This window comes from Lepidochelys olivacea (genome assembly GCF_965140295.1).
Source record: "Lepidochelys olivacea isolate rLepOli2 genome assembly, chromosome: 2".
In the NCBI taxonomy this organism is placed as follows: Eukaryota; Metazoa; Chordata; order Testudines; family Cheloniidae; genus Lepidochelys; species Lepidochelys olivacea.
The window spans coordinates 10,018,223-10,042,053 of record NC_140412.1 but is presented as its reverse complement, the minus strand read 5'-3'; the positions used below and the strand labels follow the sequence as shown (position 1 = coordinate 10,042,053).

General features: G+C 39.7%; 1 protein-coding gene across 9 annotated transcripts in view; it reads right to left on the bottom strand.

Moving 5' to 3' along the window:
• The window catches only part of PTK2 (protein tyrosine kinase 2), a 384,113-nt gene that overhangs the window by 103,648 nt on the left and 256,634 nt on the right, over positions 1 to 23,831 (bottom strand). For all 9 annotated transcript variants that reach the window (XM_084620432.1, XM_084620429.1, XM_084620430.1 and 6 more), the window contains 2 exons: positions 22,525 to 22,555; positions 17,607 to 17,659 (listed from right to left, as the gene is read on the bottom strand). In XM_084620432.1, the coding sequence (XP_084476558.1) occupies positions 17,607 to 17,659; positions 22,525 to 22,555 (84 nt within the window). The remainder of the gene's footprint in view (positions 1 to 17,606; positions 17,660 to 22,524; positions 22,556 to 23,831) is intronic.

The window sequence follows — 23,831 nt, the reverse complement described above, 5'->3', positions numbered from 1 at the left end:
TCAATCCATTACTTGTTTACTGTATATAAATTACTGCAATTTAAAACTTTGCCTTTATGATCAGGTATCAAATTAAATCTGGTGAAAGATTAAAGGTTTATTTTGTGGGTTTTCATTTGGTCATTTTGTTTTTTATGTTCTAACTACTTTCAGGAGCTTACACAACACCTGGAGCTATTTCAAGTATTCCACATCAACTTCCAGCCATTTAAACTGACACTCCTATGCATTCTTAGCTTTTAACTGAGTGCACATAAAGCTTCTAAGTCTGGATAAAAGCAGAGTTGAGTTTAGATAAGAGCAGCTCACTAAAATTAAATGCCATATACTTTCAACAAATTATCATGGAATAAACCATTTTATTTATTTTTAAACTTTTTCAGCAATATGAAATTTATATAAGCAATGTATTTAATAAAGGTCTGCACCCTAAACGAAAAATCCAAACACTTCTAGGCATAAACTGCAACATTACTACAAGCAGTGCAAAAAGTGACCATTCAAATGAGTGATGTAAGCCCACTGCAACAAAGAGAGTGATGGAATAGGGAGGAGCAGAGGGGAGAGACAAGAGCAGGAAGAAAGGATTCCTTCAGAAGTAATTTGGATCACAAAATTTATGCAATACTACTAAAAAGTCAAATTTAGCATTAAAATGCTATAATTTCATCACAGGTTTCTGCAAATTACACAAACCACTGAAAGTTCACCACGACTTCAAGAAAATGTTATATTCCACAGCTAACTATTCCAAAGGACCCTAAAAAGAACCAAGAAGGAAGAGGATATTCCTGATTTACAGGACTATGGTACAACTTCATCTGTGATAAAGATGCTATCAGTCTTCTTGCCTATCTACTTTTCCTGTTTCTCTTCCTCTAGTTACTTCTCAGATCTCCCTGTTCTCTCTCTTGCTCGTGTCCTCCCTTCCTTCTCAATTCACCCTACTTGCCATTCTCCTCTTTGCCACTCCTACAGACAAACATGCACGCATGGTTCTTCAGGCAGTTACAATGTCTAGTGCTAACAGTGAGCCAGCTGGATTCGTATACAACGGAGAGCATTTAAAAATCAAGAATGATGCCTACTAGTAGACTTAGAGAATTCACTGCACTGCGACATAGTTTGTGTGCAAGAAGGCTAATATAACCTTTTTAATATGAGGTAGTAAGATATCGCACATTAGCAGCAGACAGAAAATCTTAAAGCGTTGGTGTCTAAATCCTCTTGGCAAAAGATCCTAATGGAGACAAGCAACCGAAAATACCAGTAGTTAAGAATGTTTTTGTCTAACGTTTCCCTCTCAATTTGAGTAAGACCAGACTAAAGCTCTTAGTGTATTTTGTTCGAATTTCCTATCTGATCATTTCTCCTCTCATGTAGATGGATAGATGTGTTTAACAATATACATGTTGAAACGCTGCTTGTGATTAAATAGTTATGCCTGTGCTAATGTTTCCGTTTGAATAGAAATCTATCATTTTTCCTTTCTAGAAAAAAAGGATGGTGGGATATGTTTGTAATGCTTCCAAATACAAAGTTGTTTCTTTTCAGTGTCCACCTATTATTCTTGTCTACATGAAAGGCTGGAGCTAAGTTTTGGGGACAACCCATAAGGAGCTTTAGGGATTTTCTTCACTTTTTTTTTATAAGACCCTTAGTTTTCAACATTTATATGGCACTCACTTGCAAAGACTTTTGTTATGTCTTTACTATTCAATAGTAATTACAGTTCTGTAGAGCCAGTATACTTCACATTACTTTACCTACAATTTAGTAAACATTGCCTGATATACACATACTATTAATGCATTTGTCTAGTCTATGTAACTTCTCTATTTCCATCATTCCAAAACTTTTGGATAAGCACTCTTTTTACTGTGAAATAAAGAATATTAAAAAACCTTTGTTTTCTAATAATGAAATTCCATGTAACATTAGCTGACAATGCATATTACTCCCATAGGGTTTTGGGGCAAAAGTAGTTTTTCTGAATATCTAACCAAAATCTCCCTTACTGAAGATTAAGTCTATTATTTCTCCTAACTCCAGTGGACATAGAGAACAAGTGATCACATGCCTCTTTGCAACAGCCCTTACCATACTTGAAGACTATCAGATTCCCTCCTCAGACTTCTTTTCTCAAGACTAAACATGCCCAGTTTTTTAACCTTTCCTCACAGGTCGGGTTTTCTAAACATTTTATTATTTTTGTTGCTCTCCTCTGGACTCCTTCCAATTTGTCTACATCTTTCCTAAAGTGTGCCACCCAGAACTCCAGCTGAGGCCTCACTGATGCCAAGTAGAGCAGCACAGTTACCTTCAATGTATAACAGGAAACTCCTGTTAATACAGTCCAGAATATTAGCCTTTTTTACAACTGCATCACATGGCTCATACTCAGTTTGTGATCTACTATAACCCCTCATCCTTTTCAGCAATACTACCACCTAGCCAATTATTCCTCATTTTGTAGTTGTGCATATGATTTTTCTTTCCTAAGTGAAGTACTTCGAACCTGTGTTTATTGACTTTTATCTTATTGATTTCAAAGCAATTCTCCAATTTGTGAATTCTAATCCTGTCCTCCAAAGTGTTTACAACTCCTCCCTTCTTGGTGTTATCTGCAAATTTTATAATCATACTCTCCATTTCATTATCCATGTCATTAATACAAATATTGACTAGTACTGGACCCAGGACTGACCCTGCAAGACTCCACTAGATATGTCCTCCCAGTCTGATAGCAAACCACTGATAACTCCTCCCTGAGAACAGTATTTCTACCACTTGTGGACCTAATTTACAGTAATTTCATCTAGAGAACATTTCCCTAGTTTGCTTATGAGAATGTCATGTGGGACTGTGTCAAAAGCCTTTCTGAAATCAAGATATATCACACCTTCTCCTCTACCCACTAGGCTAATAACCCTGTCAAAGAAAGAAATTACGCTGGTGTGGTATGAATTTGTTTTGACAAATCCATGCTAGCTATTCCTTATAACCTTATTATCATCTAGCTGCTTACAAACTGATTGCGTAATATTTTATTCGAGTATCTTTCCAGATATCGAAGTTAGGCTGACTGGTCTAATTCCCCAGGTCCTTTTTGTTCCCCCTTTTAAAGATACTTACTATGTTTGCCCTTTTCCAGTCCTCTGGGACCTCACCTGTCCTCCATGAGTTGTCTAAGATAATACATAATGTTTCCAAGATTGATTGTTGCTGGCTCTTTAAGTACCTTAGGATGAATTTCATCAAGCCCTGCCAACTTGATTACATCTAACTTATCTAATTTTTTCTTTAACTTGTTTCTTCCCCTATTTTGGCTTGGCTCCTTCCCCCTTGTTGTTAATATTAATTATGTTAAGCAGCTGGTCACAATTAATCCTTTTAGTGAAAACTGAAGCAAGAGAAGGATTAAAACACCTCATTATTCTTGCTGTAATCAGTTATTAGCTCTCCTTCCCCTCTAAGTAGAATACCTACATTTTCCTTTGTCTTTCTCTTGCTTCTAATGTATTTAAAGAACCTCTTCTTATTGCCTTTTATGTCCCCTGCTAGGTGTAACTCATTTTGTGCATTAGCCTTTATAATAATTGAGCTCTTAAAGAATAGTTTGGTTAAATAACTTTCTGTTTTGGAAGGCAGACATAAATCTACAGAATCTAAAACAGTGTATAGGAAAATAACTGAGAAAAGAGGGAGGATTAACCTGTTACAAACTGGTAAAGTGGAACAAATATTTAGATATATTAAACAAAAATATTATGATACAGGCAATAAAGCTAGTAGGTTTTTAGCCAGAAAGTTACAAAAGAAAAAGGATTTGATTAGAAATAAATAGGGAGATTTAGTAACTGCCATCAAACAGATCTCTGAAATATTTGCTAACCTTTTCCTTACTTTGTATGCTTCAGAGCAACCAAATCCTGAACTTATAAATAGATTTTTAAGAAGAGTGAAACCACCTCAGTTCTCAGAGGATGATGTGGCAGCTCTTGATAGGCAAATTGCTGTAGAGGAAGTTAAAGTTATAATTAAGAATTTAAAATCTAATCAGGCTCCTGGTCCCAATGGGTTTTCTGGGAAGTATTATAGAGATCTCAAGCAGGAGCTGGTCCCTACTTTAACTGACTTGTTTAATGGCATAAAACAGGGAAATGAGACTCTGGATTCATGTAAAGATTCAAAAGTTCTTTCCTAAAGAAGGAAAAGATCTTACCAATTGTACAAACCTATTTCTTTAATTAATGTGAATACTAAAATTTATGCCAAGGTGCTAACAAAACAGATTGAGTTTCATCTTGCCGAAATATTTTCACCCTGATCAATATGGATTCGTTGGTGGCAGGCATCTAGCTGATAAATATCAGAAGAAGTGTGCATTTGTTCTATGATATTAATTCTAGCAATTCTTCCTGTGTGCTGCTTTGTTTGGATGCTGAGAAAGCTTTTAACAGGCTGAAGTTGGGAGTACCTCAGACAAATCTGGGTAAGATTTGGTTTTGGAAATTAGTTTTCTATGGGCATATTGACTCCATACAATCATCTCTGAGATCTGCTTTAGTCATAAATCTCCTTCTTTTAATTTTTCTAGGAGTATGAGTTAGGGTTTGCTTTGGCAATGGTGCCATTTGCAATAAGCATGAGAAACAGCCCCTTGGTTATGGGCATCAAAACGTTTTCTGGATTAGAACACAAAATACATTTGTACATTGACATCATGTTATATTTGCAGGATCAAGAGCCTCATTAAAAATTACAGAACAACTGACTTTGGAATCAGGAGAGGTATCGGGATTCAAAATAAATTACGATAAACCTGACATTTTAAGAATTAACATTCCTGAAAGGATCAAACAGTTGTCAGCTACATACATTTAAATGGGTAAAGGAATCTTTAAAATATTTTGGAACAAATATTGTGGAGAAAAATAAAACACTTTTTAAAGAAAATTACCCTCCACTGTGGAATAAAATAATAATACACTTTGAGGAACGGAACAAATATTAAATTTCTTGGCTAACACGTACAGCCTTTGTAAAGATGAATTTCCTCCCAAAGTTGTTTTTGTTTCAGTGTATCCCTATTGGTATCCCTGATATGACATTAAAAACATGGCAGGATGCGCTATTAAAATTCATTTGGAAACATAAAAGACAAAGGGTGAATTCTAATGTTCTGTATAAGTCTAAAAAATGGAGTGGACTAGCTTTCCATAATCTAGTTTATTATTTATTAACTATTACTACTATTATGCATCACAGTTAAAAGATGTGATCAGCTAGGTTCAGATTAGACCAAACACTGGGTAAACCTTGAACAAGAATGGAGCCAAAATACAGCTATTCATCATGATAGTTCGGTTAAAAATAAAGGTACGACACCAAAAATAAAAAATAACCCATTCATCCAGATCACCAAGCAGCTTTGAAAATTCCTGTCACCAAGGCCCTCTCCATTAGTTACTTTCATTAATAATCAGGAATTTATCTCTAGCAAATACCAAAATGACTATTCATTGTGGGTAAGAGCTGATATTTATCAATTTGGTTGGACAGGTGTTCTTGGGTCCTGATTTTAAGTAATACCAAGAGTTATGTGACCATATAAATAATATAAACATCCCATATTTTAAACATGCATAAGTAATATGTTTTATTGTGAAATCTGGGTACAAGGATGTCTATTTAGACACTAACCACATTTGAGAAGCTGATCCAGGAGCAAGTTGGAACAAAAGGTTTAATTTCTAAGATACATATAATTTTAATTGAAAAAGATGATTATAAGAAAACAACCCAGATGAAAAGGTGGGAGAGGGATTTGGACAAAGAAATTGATCTGGAAGAGTGGATCTCTACATGGGAAAGGGAATATATCTATATCTATATATCTCTCTACATATCTCTCTCTCTATATATATATATCTGCAATTTGCATATAAACCAGTAAAGAAAATTTTTATAAATTACTGATTTATTTTATGTCAGCTTCCAAGTGATCCCTTGACCTGCTTACTTAATGTGCCAGTATAGGATCTATATTTTAAACAGAATGACAATTTTTTTTTTATAGTTAGCAGCAAAACTTTGTATTTCATATTATTAGAAAAATATGACTTCCTTTTATGGAATTGTGGCATAGTAAAATATAGACTGTTCTTGTAACAAAAAAGCTTTCACATTCAGTATGTGCACAAGAGAATTGCCAAAAAGGATAGGTATTTAGAAAGTTGGTCACCCTTCTTAGTGTACTCAGAGGAGGAGGGCTCCCCAGCCAGCATACCAGAATCTTTAACTCGGTTCTCTGAATATTAGCCTGATCCTGAATAAGTAATATACGTGTAGTATGCTGACTTTTTATTGTACCTTTGCATTAACAGAATGTTTTGAAAAACAATTACATTTGGGAACGATCAGTTACCCAGCTTTTAATCCATTTAACGTGTGCCATGTTCATTTTATACTGTTAGAGATTTTTAACTAAAATGTTGTGGGGTACCACAGCACAACAATGGTACCACAGCCTTACAGAAGTCTAGTACATCAACACTATTATCTTCATCAACCAAACTTGTGATCTCATCAAAAAAAGATATCAATTTAGTTTGACAAAATCTATTATAAACCCATGTTGATACGCATTATTACCCTCCTTTAATTCTTTATTAACTGAATGGCACATCAGACACACTGTTATCTTGCCTGGGATCAAAGTCAGACTGACAGGCCTATAATGACCCACATCATTCCAGGTTTCAGAGTAACAGTTACCTTGTTAAAATAAAAAAATTTAAAATACTTTTTTAAATTAGCTTTCTTCCAGTCTTCTGAAAAACTTACCCAGTGTTCCAAGATTTATTGAAAAATGAACATTTAACGATCCTGCAAGCTCCGCAGACAGCCCTTTTAAAACTCTTGGATGCAAGTTATGTGCACCTGCTGTCTAACATTTAGTAGCTGCTGTTTAACATTCTACTGAGATACTAGCGGAACAGAAAGAATGTCATCATCATCAATATGACTACATCATTGTCGTCCCCCCCTCCCAATACAGAACAGACATATTTACTGAACACTTCTGACTTTTCCGCATTATTATTGATAATTCTACCATTTCCATCTAGCAATGGACCAATACCACTATTATAATTCTTTCTGTTCCTAATATACTTAAATGTTATTATTGTCCTTACCTCTGCTGACCATAGGTTTCTCTTCGTGCATCTCTACTTCTCTTATCAATTTTCTAAAATTCCTAGCTTCTGATTTATATAGATTACTAGCTTCCCCTTTCTTCCAAGTTGTTTTTTTAACCAGTACAGCCTTCTTCCTTGATTGAAGGATTGTGGCTTTTTGGACATCTACTAAGTGGTTCTTAAATGATTCCCAATTATCATTCACAAAAAGCTCATGCTCAAATAAATTGGTTAGTCTCTAAGGTGCCACGAGTACTCCTTTTCATTTTTCTGATGAAACTCTTCTTTGCAGCCGATTGTTTCAACTTTGTGAAACTGATCCCTTTAAAGCTCCATGTATATATATTACTGGTATGGACTTTACTCTACTTACACATTACAAATGCAATCAAGTCATGATCACTGCCTAAGCTACAATTAATTTTTAGTTCTGTGATCCTCTTTCTCTCTCAAGACTAGGTATAACACAGGATTCTCCCGTGGTGCTGGATGCAGTGCTTTTTGAGTTAGGAAACCGTCATCTATAATAATAAATTCTGAGGATGTTTTAGTACTTGCAGCATGAGATATCCAACATATGTCATTCCAATTGAAGTCTCTCATAATCACACAGTTTCCCCACCGTAAAAATTATAGATAGGTGCGTAAGGAGCTGGTCATCCTGTTCCTTAGTGTGATTTAGTGGTCTGTAGCAGACACCAACTAATACCTCATCCTGTACTTTTTCTATTAGGACATTGACCCATAAGCATCCAAAATCATTTTCTTCAGAGTTGTCAGTGACTTGGAAACAGGCAATGCCATTTTTGACAGAGTGCTACTCTCTCCCTCCCCTTTTACCCATTTGGTCCTTCTTAAATAGGTTATAATAATTGATTTTAACATTCTACAAATGTGAACAGTACCACCACCTTTCAGTAATACCAACTAGATCACATATATGTTCATAAATTCATAAAGTGTTGGGTTTTTTTTTAGTAAAACCCTCTTCCCCGCCCCCCAGCTTTGTAAACAGAGCAAGTTAACGCCACAACAGATCATAATAATACAAACTGCAACCTAGTGGGGCAATAGACTGAATTTCAAGGTGCCTATAAATATTTATATATTTGTACTGAATGAATGCCATACTTGTAAATCAATAGTAACTCCTCAGTGTGTGTATATAAATACACCCATACACATGACATGTACACACCTACACACCCAAGTTGGACAGGTTTTTGGTAGAAAAAATATCATAAAGCAGGAAAATAAAAGGACAGGCAACAAAGGAAAAAGGATAGGAATCCCCAACACAATCTAACAATCAGTCTCATATACAAAAGTCCATCCTGGTCAAGTCAAAGGAAATTATGTCCATGTACTTATGGGAAGAATTTGACCAACTGGAAGAAACCAGGATAATTTGCCACCACCTCGCTCCAGTTTTATGCTAGTGTAACTTCAATAGAATAACACAGTGGTAAATCAGGCCCTGGTTTTAAAATATAATATTAAGGTTATGACACAAATCAACAAAGCCAAGGAAGTTTGCTTTTCATAGTTGATGCCTATCTAACTCATCTCACACTTCTCAAGAGATATCAACTGCAAGCACAGAGTCTAGTGACTTGTTGAAGGCCACAGAGGTAGCCAGCATCAGAACAAGGATTAGGTTCTTTTTTCAATCACAGGAGTGTTTCATTAGGTTATTAAGCATGGTATTTTCAGGTAATTCTGAAACTAAAAAAAAAAAAAATAATATGAATTGTTTTACCAAATATAGCTACAAGTGCAAAGAAGAAACACTTAAGGCTTCAAAATTCTCCACTGAAATAATTCTGTTACCAAACAGCACATTCATTTTGAAGTGACCTGATAAAATGCATATGTCAGAAAGTCAAGCTTTTTAAGCTGTGGGCAAAAATCACCTTTTCCCCCAATTACAGTTTAATAATTCTGTGGGAATGTAAGTTTTACACAAGAAAGTCTTTCAGACTTGAGCAGAAGACAGACTTTCATTTTGGGCACAGGGGTCACAAAACAGAGAATGCACTGTGCTTTGCCAGCAAACGTTAAATTTAAATAAAATCTTGTTTGCCCTTCACCCTGAGCTCTTAACATTGCTCGTAATTAGCCTGGTCTCCCCCCACTCCCACACTTTTGCAGGCCATATCTGCATCATCATTAAAAGCAGTTTTTTATTTTAGGTGCTATAATACTGAAATTAACTTAGCTTGTGACATCTTTGCCTACACTATGTATCAAAATATGAACATTTGATTGGCTTCATTTTGATCTACAGTAAGCAACTGAAAACATCCATAGTTTGTTTCTTTTATACAAATTAAATCATATTTGTTTTAACACATACTAAATCTTTTGAACTAAAATGATTCAAACCCCTCACATAAAGAGTGAATTTTCTTTCTACATCCCTTCTTTCCTTAAGATGTAGAAAAGAAATTCAAAGTTCTGAATAACATTGCTGAAGTTTTAGGGGCAGATCCTCAGCTGGTGTGAACTATCATAGCTCCATGGACTTCATAATTTACACCAGCTGAGGCTCCACCCCTTAATTAGCACACTAGGACAGAACCGCAGTAACTTAGTATATACTGAGTTACTGAGAGTTCAGTCACAATATGTACTTTAAGAGACTAAAATTATACTACTATAAATCTAACTATGACTTTATAGCAAAAATTAGTAAGTTATCTTGGGGGTCACTACAGCAGGTGATAAGCACCTTCAATTTCCATAGATCACAGTATATTTCTCAAAGAAAGCCACTCATCTCACCATTAAAGGGAAATGCTCTATGATTTCAGAAATTAAACTACTTTATACCAATATGGTTTAATCTGCTTGCGTTTTGTACTTCATTCTTGACTAAAACATAAAATCCTGGATTCGGTCACACTTCAATTCCCCCTCTAAATAGGCACATAATAATACTAAAAGTTAGACTCTATGAATTATTTTGGGGAAGTTCTATGGCCTGTGTTATACAGGAGGTCAGACTAGATGATCACAATGGTTCCTTCTGGCCTTGGAATCTGTGAATCTATGAACGCTGCAAAAGCTGTATTTCATTACGGAAGAAGTTCACCACTACAGCATATGGCCAGCTGCTCAACCACTTAAATTTTACCACAGAGTCCTATTTTGAGGGTTTAAATGAGATCTTTAATGAATTTCCTCTTACAAGTCTACCTTCCAGCCAGTTACAGCTCCATGCAACATTCCCTCCCTGCATACATATTTTTCTACCCAGGAATAGTGTATGGGATGTGGGTGTGAGTGGCCATTCTTGATCAAGAAGTTTCCACACTAAAAAGCATGGACCATGCTCAATGGGCCCAAAGCACCAATCCGGGGATGCCATGGTCTCTAGCTCCACTTACATTGTGCCTGTGGAATAATCCCTATGAGAGATTTGGACAGCTAGGATTAGGAGAATCCCTGCCTATGGATTTCCTAGCATTAACAAGGCACAAAAAATGGCCAGAGGTTGACCACAAGGAGATAAAAGCATGGTAATTAATATTCCTAGTCATACTCATATAAAGGGTGAATAAGATACATAGATTTAGAAGAAATATATTTAAAACAGGCATAAGTAAACTGAAGATGCATTAATTTAATTTCTGTGAAGGGAGTTATATAATAAGTATAACTGAGTGAATAAATTATTATTTTTGGAAGTAGTGTATGTCTTTTCTAAAGCTAATATTTGCTGTTCAGAAACAAATTGCTGGCCAAGACAAATTCCTGTAGACTAGACTAGACCATTTGCTAAGGAAGACTCCAAGCAGAACAGCCTGCAGTATAGTCAACAAGACTTTAGTGAACTCATGTGTTACTTCTTTTAAATTAGGTGTATTTATCTTGATACCATACATACAGCATCAGTTTGCCAGCAGCACAGCATGAAACACACAAGGGGGATGAAAATTGGGATTATGATGCAGAGTCACTTCTGTGGCTCCATAATAACTAAAACCAAAACAACAACATGGTCACAACAAATCTGTAATCCGGTTGAAGAAAGTACATTAAGTAAAATACGCCTATGTATAGATAAATTTAGTGAGTTGTGACTGAAAAAGATTTAGTATTCATTATTTGTATTACAGTAATGCCTAGAGGCCCAACTGAGACTGGGCCCAATTGTGCTAGGCACTGTACAAACACACAGCGAGAGACAGTGCCTGCTGCAAACAGCATTGGATCTAAACAGGCAAGACAGTGGGGAAACTGAAGCACAAAAATGTGAAGTGATGTGCCCAAGGTCACACATTTTTTGACTCCCAGCCCTGCCATCTACCAGACCATGCTGCTTCCAACTATGGGTGAGAGGTTTCTGGAACCAACCTGCTCATTCACCTTAGTATGAAAGGAAGCTTGTTGCTTATGGCTAGAAAAACATCAGGTAACTTTCCGGCTTGTTGTTTTTCATTTTCATGTACTCTATGCCTCTGAAGACCTTGGAATGCCAAAATACCATGGAAAAGGTGGTGATTGCTTTCACTTGGGCCAAACACACTTTAGGGAGTGCCAGATATTTCATGGAAAAAGCTAGAAATCTTGCAGAAACAGTTTAACATTGTATAGCCAATGGCTTAACACAGGGGTGGGCAAACTACGACCCGGGGGCCGCATCTGGCCCTACAGACATTTTAATCCAGCCCTCGAGCTCCCGCTGGGGAGCGGCTTTCGGGGCTTGCCCCGCTCCAGCTGGGGAGTGGGATTGGGGCCTTGCCCCACTCCACGCGGCTCCCAGAAGCAGCAGAAACATGTCCCCCTTCCTGCTCCTACACACGCTGCCCCCGCCTCAAGCGCTGCCCCCGCAGCTTCCATTGGCCGAGAATCACGGCCAATGGGAGCTGCAGGAGTGGTGCCTGCGGACAGGGCAGCATGCAGAGCCACCTGGCTGTGCCTCCACATAGGACCCAGAGGGGGGACATACCGCTGCTTGAGGTAAGTGCCCCACGGAACCTGCACCCCTGGCCCCCTCCCATGCCCCAACCCCCTGCATCATCCCTGATCCCCCTTGGTCCCAGCCCAGAGCACTCTCTTGCACCCCCAACCCCTCATCCTCACCCCAGAGCCCGCACTCCAGCCAGAGCCCTCACCCTCCCTCGCACCCCAACCCCCTGCCCGGAGCCCCCTCCTGCATCCTCAACTCCTCATTTCTGGCCCTACCCCAGAGCCCACACCCTCAGCCAGAGCCCTCACCTCTCCCACACCCCAAACCCCAATTTCGTGAGCATTCATGGCCAAGCATGAAATTTCCATATCCAGATGTGGCCCTTGGACCAAAAAGTTTGCCCACCCCTGGCTTAACATATCCATTTGAACATGTAGTGCATCCCCAAACCAAATAATGGCAGTGTCTGGTCTTTAGCTATAATCAGTACCTCATTAGCTTGGTAGAGAAATCATTTTGAAACTGTCCTTCGCAGCTAAGAGTGTTAAAACTACAAATATGGCTGGTTGGCAAACTTTGATATAACTATTTTTTGTTGCATCTCCAGTTCAAATTTTGCTACTGAGGTTCTAATATTGGGGAAATACTAAACAAAGAACAGCAATGTCAATGAAAACAAGCAGCAAAATTCTGAATTTATGCTTTCAAGCTATTTAGTGCATGAAGGAGGGTACAGCTGTCAGATAGCTATAAAGGCCTGTCTTATTTGAAACCTCTGGATGTAAGCATTAAAATGTCATCAGAGAAAAGCTCTTTTTCTGCAGCTCACTATGGCATCATCCACAGATGGTTTTGCACTGGATGCTGTCAGCTGTCAGCCTCTGCTGATCTGCAACTCTGGTGTTAACTGAGCATTATGCACATCTGTTGCTTTCATTGTTCAGTACCATATATCAGATACAGATTTCAACAAGAGTGCCACTTGTATGTGTCAACATGAAACATTACTTCATCTGAAACAAATTGATACATTCAGGGAGCACAAGAGGCTCTCAAAGAGAACATCTCCTGAGGAAAAATATGTCCAAAATACCACATACTTACATGCTAACAATCTGTGTCTATGGTATAAATTCAGTGTTAAGATATCTGTGCCAAGCTTGACAGAGGACATGTAACATGACTTTATTTTGGGTAAACAAAGGTCAGAAAGTATTGGATAGTCTTTCATGTCACCTCACAGGAAAGAGTACCTCCCCCTCAACCTCCAAATCGGTAATAAGCAGGATTGCATGAATCATCTTTGTGCAGTGTCATTGTTTCCGGTGGTTTATAACTCAATATGAAACACAAAGGCACAATGTTTTAGTATGAGATGACCTGAAACACTATAAAATAAAAACAAAATAGTATAAAAATACAAAATTTGTTTGGCTTTCTTAGCGGGGTGGGGGGGAAGAGATTTGCTGGTTTAAATTGTTTTGTTTTCTACTACTTAGGCCCACCGTCGTTTCTTCAAGTTTACAGGCCAATCACTTAGAGAAGTGATTCCCAACAACAGGTCCACACACTACTTCTGTTTGTGTGTGCACAAGTGTGCAATGCTCTGCCGTTGGTCTCAGAGCACTGCTTGTCTGTCTCCCGTTCATATCTACTTTGACCCTAAACACCAGACTTATGGGGTTAGAAGACCATAACATCATCATACCAAAACATCTGATCACATTACAACCACCTATCTATATAGTTCCATAAGTGTGCATGGTGCTTTAGAGAACAAATCAAAGGCAAGTTTCTGCCCAGAGACATTCACACTAATTCAGATATAATGTAACTGGGGATGGAGAGGCATGTGAGTACAAGGGTTAGAACAACAGGTTATAAATGGGCCGGCACCTGCCTCTCACAAGCACCCCCTGGTCGAGTGCCTGCAGTCTCAGTTTGTGGTGCTGTATCAGCGTGGCACCCACCTCTTGTGAGCGTCCCCCCCTTGGTCGATGGTTTCTTTGGTGGGGCTTCAGTGACTCAGCCCTCCAACCGAGTCACACAATGTCTGCAAGTGGAACAGAATGAACTCCTTCCGGGGTATACAATCTTTACCCTCTTCCAGCCCTGGAATGGGGCCATACCCCCAGCAGTAGCGCCGGAACTGGGGGAGGCCAAGGGGGCTGCCTCCTTCCTCGCTCCTCCTCCGCTTGATGCCACACCCCCTGGCCAGGCCAGCGTGGAGCCCCGTCTGTTGTGGGAGTTATGCAGACCCTCAACCTGCCCATGGTGTGGGAAGACTGACAGCAGCCCCCAACCCGAGTCCCGCCCGGCCCAGGGCAGGTGGAGGTGGAGGGTCCACGACGCTGCATCAGCTTACCACAGCTGCCCACATGGCTCTCCCTGACCCAGCTCTGTCCAGGAGGGGATGAGGGTCCTCAGAGCCACAGCCTGGCCATGGTAAGAGCCACACCCACAGCTGTGGGGAGCCTGGGTCCCTCCACCTGCCCTGCGTGGGGCACCCAGGGACATGGGTAGGGGGATGCTTTCAGCTCCCCTCTCCACAGGTGGGTGGGAATCCCTGGCCCTCCTCCGGCTTGGTCAGGGGCAGGGCCTCCGGCAGAAGAGGAGGGGCAAGGGTGGGCCCCTGGTGTGAAGGGGAGGGGTCTCCGGGGGAAGTAGGAAGGCAGGGGCCAGGCCCCCACTCCCACCACTTTTGGGAAAACTCCGATGCCCTTCACCCCCAGGGCTTCCTCCCTGGAGACACTGTCTTCCTGGAGCCTTCCCTGGGCTGTCCTTGCTCAGTCTCTGCATCCGGAGGCAGGAGATCCTTCCTAGTTCCCCTGGTCCCTACCCACACTGAGCTGTCCGTGGTCCTGCTGCTCTTCCAGCCAGCCAGGAACAGTTCTTACTCTTCCAGCTCCAGGCAGCAACTGATTGACTCTTGTCTCTGCTGCTCCCTCTTATACGGCCCCCCTGGCCCTGATTGGCTGCAGGGGAAGACAATCTAGGCCGCTTGGAGAACTTCTCTTCTGCTTCTATCTGGGATGGGGTATGGCAGGACCCTGACGTCACCCTGTCATACAGATCATAAGTAAGACTACATTTAGTCACGGGTATTTTTAATAAAAGTCAGACAGGTCACGGGTTCACAACCTGTGACTTGTCCATGACTTTTAGTATATACCCCTAACTAAAACTTGGGGGGGGGGTGCGAGTGCTCTGGGGACGATGGTCCAGGGGTGCTGTGGGTGGTGGGGAAGGTGGTCTGGGACCACACTTCTGCTGAGGGCAGGGGCAGCAGCACGTGGCCCAGGACACTTGCTGGTGCTCGGGGGTGGGGTTTGATAGGGCTGGAAGGGGCTCCCTACCTGACTCCACGTGTTCCTGAAGCTCTTAGGCGGCAGAGGGGCCAGGGGGCTCTGTGCACTACTCCCAGTTCTGCCACAAGCGGCAGCTGCACAGCTCCCATTGGCCGGGAACGGCAGCCAATGGGAGCTGCACAGGTGAGGCCTGTGGGCGCAGGCAGTGCACAGTACCCCCTGGCCCCTCTTCCACCTATGAGTTGCAGGGCCATGCCAGTGGGAGCCAAGGAGCCCTCCACTCCAAGGTAAGTGCCGCCGCCCCCACCCCCGGCACTCCCCAGCCCCTATCCCTGAGCCCCCTCCCATACACCCAAACTGCTGCTGCTGGCCCAGGGGCTGCCCGGCTCAGGCAGCCCCTGAGCCAGCATTGGCCGCTGCAGAAGTGACAGAGATCATGGAAAGTCACAGAATCCGTGATTTCCATGACCTCCATGACAGACTCGAAGGCTTCATCATAAGATATGTGCACTTGTTAATTTTATTTTTATATATATATATATATATATATATAGGGTTTTTCATGTTTTTATAAAAATATATTAAGAATTGAGAGTGAAATACTCAGATATCCCAAGGACCTACCACACTTTTACTTGCAATGGGGCTGTGTTGAGGGAGTTTAGGTGGAGGAGTCACGTGGGGTGTCTCACTTTAGTTTAGAGGGTTGTTTAGTTGGTTGGGGAAGGAGCTGCAGGATACAGGCTTATATGGATCTAGTGCCACCAAACCCTGCTTAGTCGGCACTGAAGGATCAGATGCTGTTATTATTCAAGGGAATGGGCTGGAACAGTAGCCCTGGTGATGCTGTGTGGCAGCCCGCCATTTTGGTATGTGTATGAATTCCATCTCCTTTTCCATGCTTATTTCCCTGCACAAAAGTCTGTCTAATTGGGTTTTATGCAGAGAGGGGTTTATTTCACCTAGAAGGAGTAATATCAGGCAGAAGCAGAGTTAATATAATGTTCTTTAAAAAGGCTAAAGTCTCAAAAAAGCTTTAATCAGAGACACACTAACCAAATACCATTGTGCCCTTTCTACATAGCATGATGGACCATCAACTAGAGCTACGAACTCCATAGCTTCTTCTGTGCATGCCACCAATTTGTGACAAGTTGAAAAATATTATGGCAAAGTTGTAGCCTCTCTATAATTAAGACTGCAGCTCAATGTCCATTGTAAACCCCACTTGGTCCCAAAATTGGTACCTAAGGCCTGTGGCCAACCAATATAGCTCTACAGTAGTGCGGCATAATAATCATATTCTCTTGTGTTGTAAAGCTTCTCTATACATGGGTATATAACCATTACTAGGCAATACACATCCAAATCCCTGTGCATCAAGAAGATGATGTATCCTGCAGAGGGACTCTCAACTACTTTTACATTTTCCTCTGAGGAAATGGCCATCCCTTCAAAGAGAGCCAATGTCATCTTGAAAAGCTTTACATAAATACAGCAGCTCTATCGAAACCGTGAAACTGCTACATGCTGAATTAATTAATTAACTATTAAAATAACAAATCTATTATTTCCATACTACTATAAAATAGCGAATATGTATTTATGTTTTTCCTCACATCCTCTCATCCCCCAAAGCTCAGACTAACCTCAGTGACTTTTCAATATCTAAAATATAAATAGTGGTTTGCACAAAACAGCAGCAACAAAAAGCAAGCTAGTAATGATCTCCACTTCTCTCAGAAAACAAAAAAAAATGACTGTGGAGTTTTTATATTGCCTATTTTCCTTTCATTACAGCTATTACAAATTTCAATTATGAGTAGTAATTTGTAAATAAACACAGTTAATTAAAAGCCATTACAATCTAGCATATTTCTAAGCCACTGCAAATTTTAGTACTTAAAATTAGCTTTGCTTTGAAGTTTTCTGACTTTATATTGTATACTTAAAAATAAGGATATAGTTACAACTGGTAGGTCTTATAAACAACAGTATGTAGGAAAGCTACAAAAAGTTGTTTTTCTTTAGAAACTCCACAAGGAAGGAAGCAAAGCTAAGGTCTTAGGAAAATTAGTAGCAATGCAATAAGAAGTGAGCTATATTTACACGAGTGTAAAACACCATCCAAATATTTGCTAGCTTTATGAACAAATGTATACTTTTAATGGGCCTTACCTGATACAGAGACTGTATGCGACCTTACTCCTTGCTTCTCATTGTTGGCCAGCCTGTAAAATAAAGGTTTAAATCGGTGAATGCTGTACATTCTTCACGGTTGAATACACTGTGAATTCATTCTAACAGGGCACCTACTGTAATTAGTAGAGCCAATCCATTCCCACAGAGACAAATTTTGAGGGGGAGAAAATTAAAAGAGGAATGTACCATCTTAAGTCCACCTGGGGGAGTAAGAGTGAAGGGAATGCTTTAAGAAGTCCATTTTAAAAAGCACAGAAATTCATTATGACATAAGCATAGTTCAAGAAAAGCTTGTTTTTAACAAATTTGACCAAACAAATTTTAAAAATACATTTCTAAGCAGCATCAGTTTATTTACCCAATTCAATAGTATGTCCACTTTTTAAATTACATATTGGAAACTTAAAATGAAAACAGGTTTCAGAGTAGCAGCCATGTTAGTCTGTATTCGCAAAAAGAAAAGGAGTACTTGTGGCACCTTAGAGACTAAAAGTACTCCTTTTCTTTTTGCGAATACAGACTAACACGGCTGTTATTCTGAAACCTAGGTAACTACTGGAGGCCAAAATATAATTTAAAGCAGAGTGATGGGTTACCTTGGTTTATTCTGCAATTTTTTGTGTATCCTTCTGGCAGAGTGAATTGGCTTTTTGTCTAAAATGTGATTTATTTATGTACAATTGAATAAACAGTTTTCAATGATTTTCTGTCAGGTAAATAACTGTGACTAATATTACATTTATCAGTCTACTAAACATCAACAGTAAAAGAAACACTCTGGTTAGCCGTTTCAGTAAATTATTATATTTTCTTTTTACAATAGAAGAAAAGAACCATGCACTCTTCATTTATGAAACAGAAATCTGATCTGCCAAAGGAAAGCCTTTCCAGATGCAAGATGTGTTGCCTAAAACTTATGAATATTTGACCCAAGAACAGTCTGCTACTGTCACAAGAAGAGCATATATAGTACCTGTTTCAGAGTAACAGCCGTGTTAGTCTGTCTTTGCAAAAAGAAAAGGAGTACTTGTGGCACCTTAGAGACTAACCAATTTATTTGAGCATGAGCTTTCGTGAGCTCAAGCTGTAGCTCACGAAAGCTCATGCTCAAATAAATTGGTTAGTCTCTAAGGTGCCACAAGTACTCCTTTTCTTTTTATATAGTACCTGTAATTCAACAGTATGGAATGTGAAAAATTACATTTTAACTCACTGTTACTAATAGAAGCTCTTCTAGAAAACTGTTATTTCATCACAGAAAGCTTAGCAGCTGAAAAAACTTTCAATACAAATCTAATGCATTTAAAAATTAATTATTTCCTACTTATCCCCTGTATCCATTTTATGTAAAAATATTTTTATTCTAGCATCTCATGCATTAGCCCCTCTGAACAACCACATAGTCCGATTGATTTTACTGTTGCCCTTCCTTTCCTGCAATCTTGTTGCCCCCTTTGTTGCGGCATGCCTAATATTAGGCAAGCTGCTCCTCAGAGGTGGCCCCCCTACTCATGTGGAGATCCAGTAAAACCAATGGGTCTTTACCATGAATAGATCATACCGATTAATTGCTGTGCTTCATTTCCATGCAGGAAGACACCTTTTTCTCTTATAGGAAAGCGATCACTTTGTTTTGCCCATATGGTCAGCTTAATAAATTACAACTGAAACGTACAGACAAGAGCAATTTTTTCTGAAGGTATTACTTCATAGATACTCTGGTTCAGGAGAGCACTGAAGCATGTGCTTATGTGCTGTCATGAACAGGGATGCTTTTATAAACTGGTGCCTTAAACTGTAAATAATGTATGCAGCATTGCAGTGCTTAATTTGTAATGAAAAAGGCACCAGGGCTCAAGCAATTTTTTTTACTTTCATAACTGATGTGGCAAGCCCAGAGGTGCCGGGGCACAACTTTGGTTGTGAGAGAGACTCTAAAGCTTGTCTCTCTCACCAACAGAAATTAATCCAATAAAAAAAACCTGTAAATAATAGTATTTCTAACCTACAGTCTGCTTTAAAATGTCAGGCTTGCTTTTGGAGAATCACTGATTTTCTCCTAGTGCCAGGGATCAGATATGCAACCACACACTTTATACATCTGTGGAAACTGATGTAATTTAGGTTGTGATTTTAAGTATTGTTAAAGAAAAAACGTTGTATGGAATCCAATAAGAATAGAAATGTAGCATGGGGCACGGGTCACTTGCTGGAGGATTCTCTGCTCCTTGAAGTCTTTAAACCACGATTTGAGGACTTCAATAGCGCAGACATAGGTGAGAGGTTTTTCGCAGGAGTGGGTGGGTGAGATTCTGTGGCCTGCGTTGTGCAGGAGGTTAGACTAGATGATTATAATGGTCCCTTCTGACCTTAAGATCTATGAATCTATGAACAGAATCCCTATGAAAATTATTTTTTGTTGGGATTTAAGTATTTGCTTGTGATGTTTGTAACCCATATTCTGCAACACTCTGTTTATACCTGAGAATCAGAAAGTGAAACTGACTTAAGGTTTGTCTACACTTCACACTCCTTTCAGCAATGGGTAGTGTATGGGTACCACATCCCACCTAGCACAGATATAAACAGCAACGTAGATGGTGAGGCACCGCTTACACAAGTAGCGTAAAGACATGCCTGAACCCTGTGGGTACGTACCCTACATGGCTCTCTGCTCGCCCAAGCCGTGCATCTTCCATTTGCACTGCTAAAAGGAAGCTGTTTCCCTGCTGCTGGAGGCTTTCCCCACCTCAGGGAGCTGACAGAACCTTTCCCCACTGTTTCCCCACACCAGAGCCTTTACTCACCACAGTGAAAGGCTCCAGCAGCAGGAAACTGCAAGAGCCTTTCCCCTCTCCTGCCAGAGCCTTTCACTTACACATGTAGCTACATGCCTCCTACTTGCCGCCATTAGTGACGTGTAGTACCGATGTAGCCTTAGAGTAGTTTCACTCTCCAAGATGAGTGAAATGTTGACAGGATTTTTAATTATCAAAGGTAGTGTTAGAACACAGGCAAGGACAAAAATAGCTATTTTTATTCTAACGGGCTCCCTAGGTGAACAGTTATAGTTTGCTAAAAACATCATTTTTAGGTATCCTTTTTTTCGAAATTTCCAGATTCAAGAGCTGGTACCTGGTTCTGCCTACAATGGTCTGTGCTGTGCCTTGGCCGGAGACAACTTTCAATAGGTTCATTGGAATGGGATGCTGACAACTGGATTTTTCCAGAATGAGCAGCCCAGCACGGTGTCCAACATCACAACATAGGGGTTGTGGAAGGTTTCCCAGTGAAGACATTAGGGCTTGATACAAAGCCTATGAGTCTTTCTGCTGCATTCAAAGGGCTTTGGATCAGTGCCTAAAATCCTATCTAACTGTGTCTGGGGCAGGACCAGAGTCCCTGCTCCTGCATGATGATGGATAGTTCCTTCACGTTTCAGTTTAATGCTGAAAAAAAGTGACTCTCTGGTTGTACATAACTCAATTCACTCTAAACTTGAGCTGTCCTAAAAGTGGATTTTGGTGCCTAAGCTTTTCATGCTTCAGACAGGCAGACAGGTGACCAAACAATTCATATGTTAGAGTGGCTTAAGTATAAGGGTCAACAAGCATAAGGTTGGCAGGTGGTAATGGGGCTTTGCCCACTTTTTTCTTCATGTTTTTCCTTGTCTTGTGTAAATTGTAGCTCCCCTGCAAAGATGGGCAACCAAATTCAGGATGAGACTGCACACAGGCTTTGGGGTGGACCTTCCCCTCTCATTTTGGCACATAATTAGTGGTTTAACCTATTGCCAGGCTTGAGCCTGATGAGTGTGTGGCTAAAAATACCTCTGATCCTGATTGCTAACCTGGGAGAGAATGACCTAGTGAATGGAGCGGGTTTGTCAGTACAGGTCAAGTGGGTCTTGAAGTTGCTATAGCAGAGTTTCCCCCATGCTACAATTGGTGTGTTATGAAATGCAGCCCCAAGGACAAAATAAGCATTCCAAGGTCAAGCGGTACTGGAAACAGGAGATGTTAAAACACTTGTCTGGCATTGGGTGGAAGTGGAAGGAAAGTGAGTCTTGACACCATTTCATTAAGAATTTCTAGGTTCTGGTGGCAGAGTGCCCCACCATGTCTTGGACACAGGATGGCTGCCTAGCATTGGTCGGAGATATTAGCATCTATTTGTCTGACACACATTGGCATTCTCTACAGCTCCATAGTCATGGCTGGAACAGTATTTAGCAACCCGCTTAGGCATTTTTTTTTTTTGGTAATTTAACAGGCTACAAAATTAAGGTGCATTTTAATATTACTGATATTATTTATTATTTGTCTTACAATAGTGCCTCAAGGACCCAGCTGAGAGTAAGCCCCATTGTGATAAGTACTGTACAAACAGGAAGAGACAGTCCCAGTCCCACAGAGCTTACAATCTAAATAGATAGGATGACCAATGGTTGGAGAATGGAAACATTACTTCCATTTCACAGATCCAGCATTGAGACAGAGAGAGATTTAGCCCCCAATTCAGCAAGGTACTCAAAGACTTAACTACTCATGTGCTTAAATTTATGCACATGTTTAGAATACCTGATTTCCTGAATCCTATTCCAGTGCTTTAAACAAAGGATTGCCCTTTCTCCTAGTCAAATCTCATTCATGGTGGTTAACACTTTTTCCTCAGATCTTTTCTTGAATACCATTTGTATCCTTTACATCACCTGTCACTTATCTAAATTACGTGGTCTCATATGATTACACATTATTCTTGTATTTGCCTAAAGCAACAATAAAAATGAAATATATATTTTAAAAACCTAGGGTGTCATTTACATGAATCTCAACAAAACTTTTTAGAACTCAAAACTGATGTTTCTTAATGACAAATTACAGGCAAAACTTACTTTGGTATTGATGGTAAAGCTCTTTCACCTTCTGCATAAAGAGAAAAGAACAAGTTTAATATTTTATTTACATGTTATTGATTAAATTCCCTGTACAATATTTATACACATAAAGTCCTGTCTCATCACAATAGCCTCTCAGGGAAATCACCTATAGAATCGAAAGATCATTCTATATTCTTATTACAGCAGCATATCACACAATATTATAATCTTGTTAACAGGCTATACAGAACTTCTCATTGAATCTCATCCATATGCTTTTCAGTTTTTCCTCAGATCTTTAGCCTTTTTTTCATTATTCAGAACAGAATTTAACTTAGTCAGATCACTGCAGAAAATGACAGTACTGTAATTCCTTCCTCTATTAATGAACATTTTATAAGATACACCTAATACATAACTATAGATGAAGAAGCTATTCAAAACTAATCTGAACCATCCTAATCAGTACATAAGAGACACTGTATGAAGCATTACACTAGCTAATACAGCATTTTGTAATATGATTTATTATTTGGACTCTATAATAAAGGGACACCACCTGCTCAATAGCGAAAGATAAATTAGATTCTCATTATAAGTCCAATTTTCAAACTCTCCTCCCAACCTCTCCAAAAAGAAAATGTACTTCCTGAAAAGAATTCTGCTTTTTTTTTTTTTTAGCTAATAATATCACTAAAATGCTTGGGCCTAGATAAACTCAATTTTTTTTTTTTTTTGGCTGACTGTGATGAGAAGTGTCTTTTATCGCAGTACCTTTGTGGGAGGTTAGTAGGGAAGTTACAAAGAACAAAAACAATCTGTGATACTGCACCCTAAAGTAGGCAGGGAAGGAGATTATTAATGGTTGTTAAAACAGAACTATAAAAAGGAGCCATTGGAATACTGAGGAATACTTTTCCTGAGGGGGAAAAAGAAGAGGAAAGTGCCACAGGTTCAGGAAACAAGGAGGATGTGGGAACGGGCTATCTACTGTATATAAGAGACTCTGTAAGTTCAGGACTGTTTGTTTTTCCCTGGCTGAGCAAATGTAAGCTTTGACCAGATGAAAGAAAGCTCCAGTTTTGCCTCCAGGTACCTTAGGATGGGATGGAGAAACACTGCACACAGATATATGTGCTCTAAAATGTCAGGCTGAAATATTTTATGTCTCCTTGGCCTACACACAATTATAGTACCTGTAGCTATGGCTTTGGCTACACATGAAAACAGCTCTGTATTGGTGTATAAACAGGAAATTTTACATTATTTTTAATGTTTATAAACAGAAATATATCTTCTGCAACTGACTCCAGGGATAGATT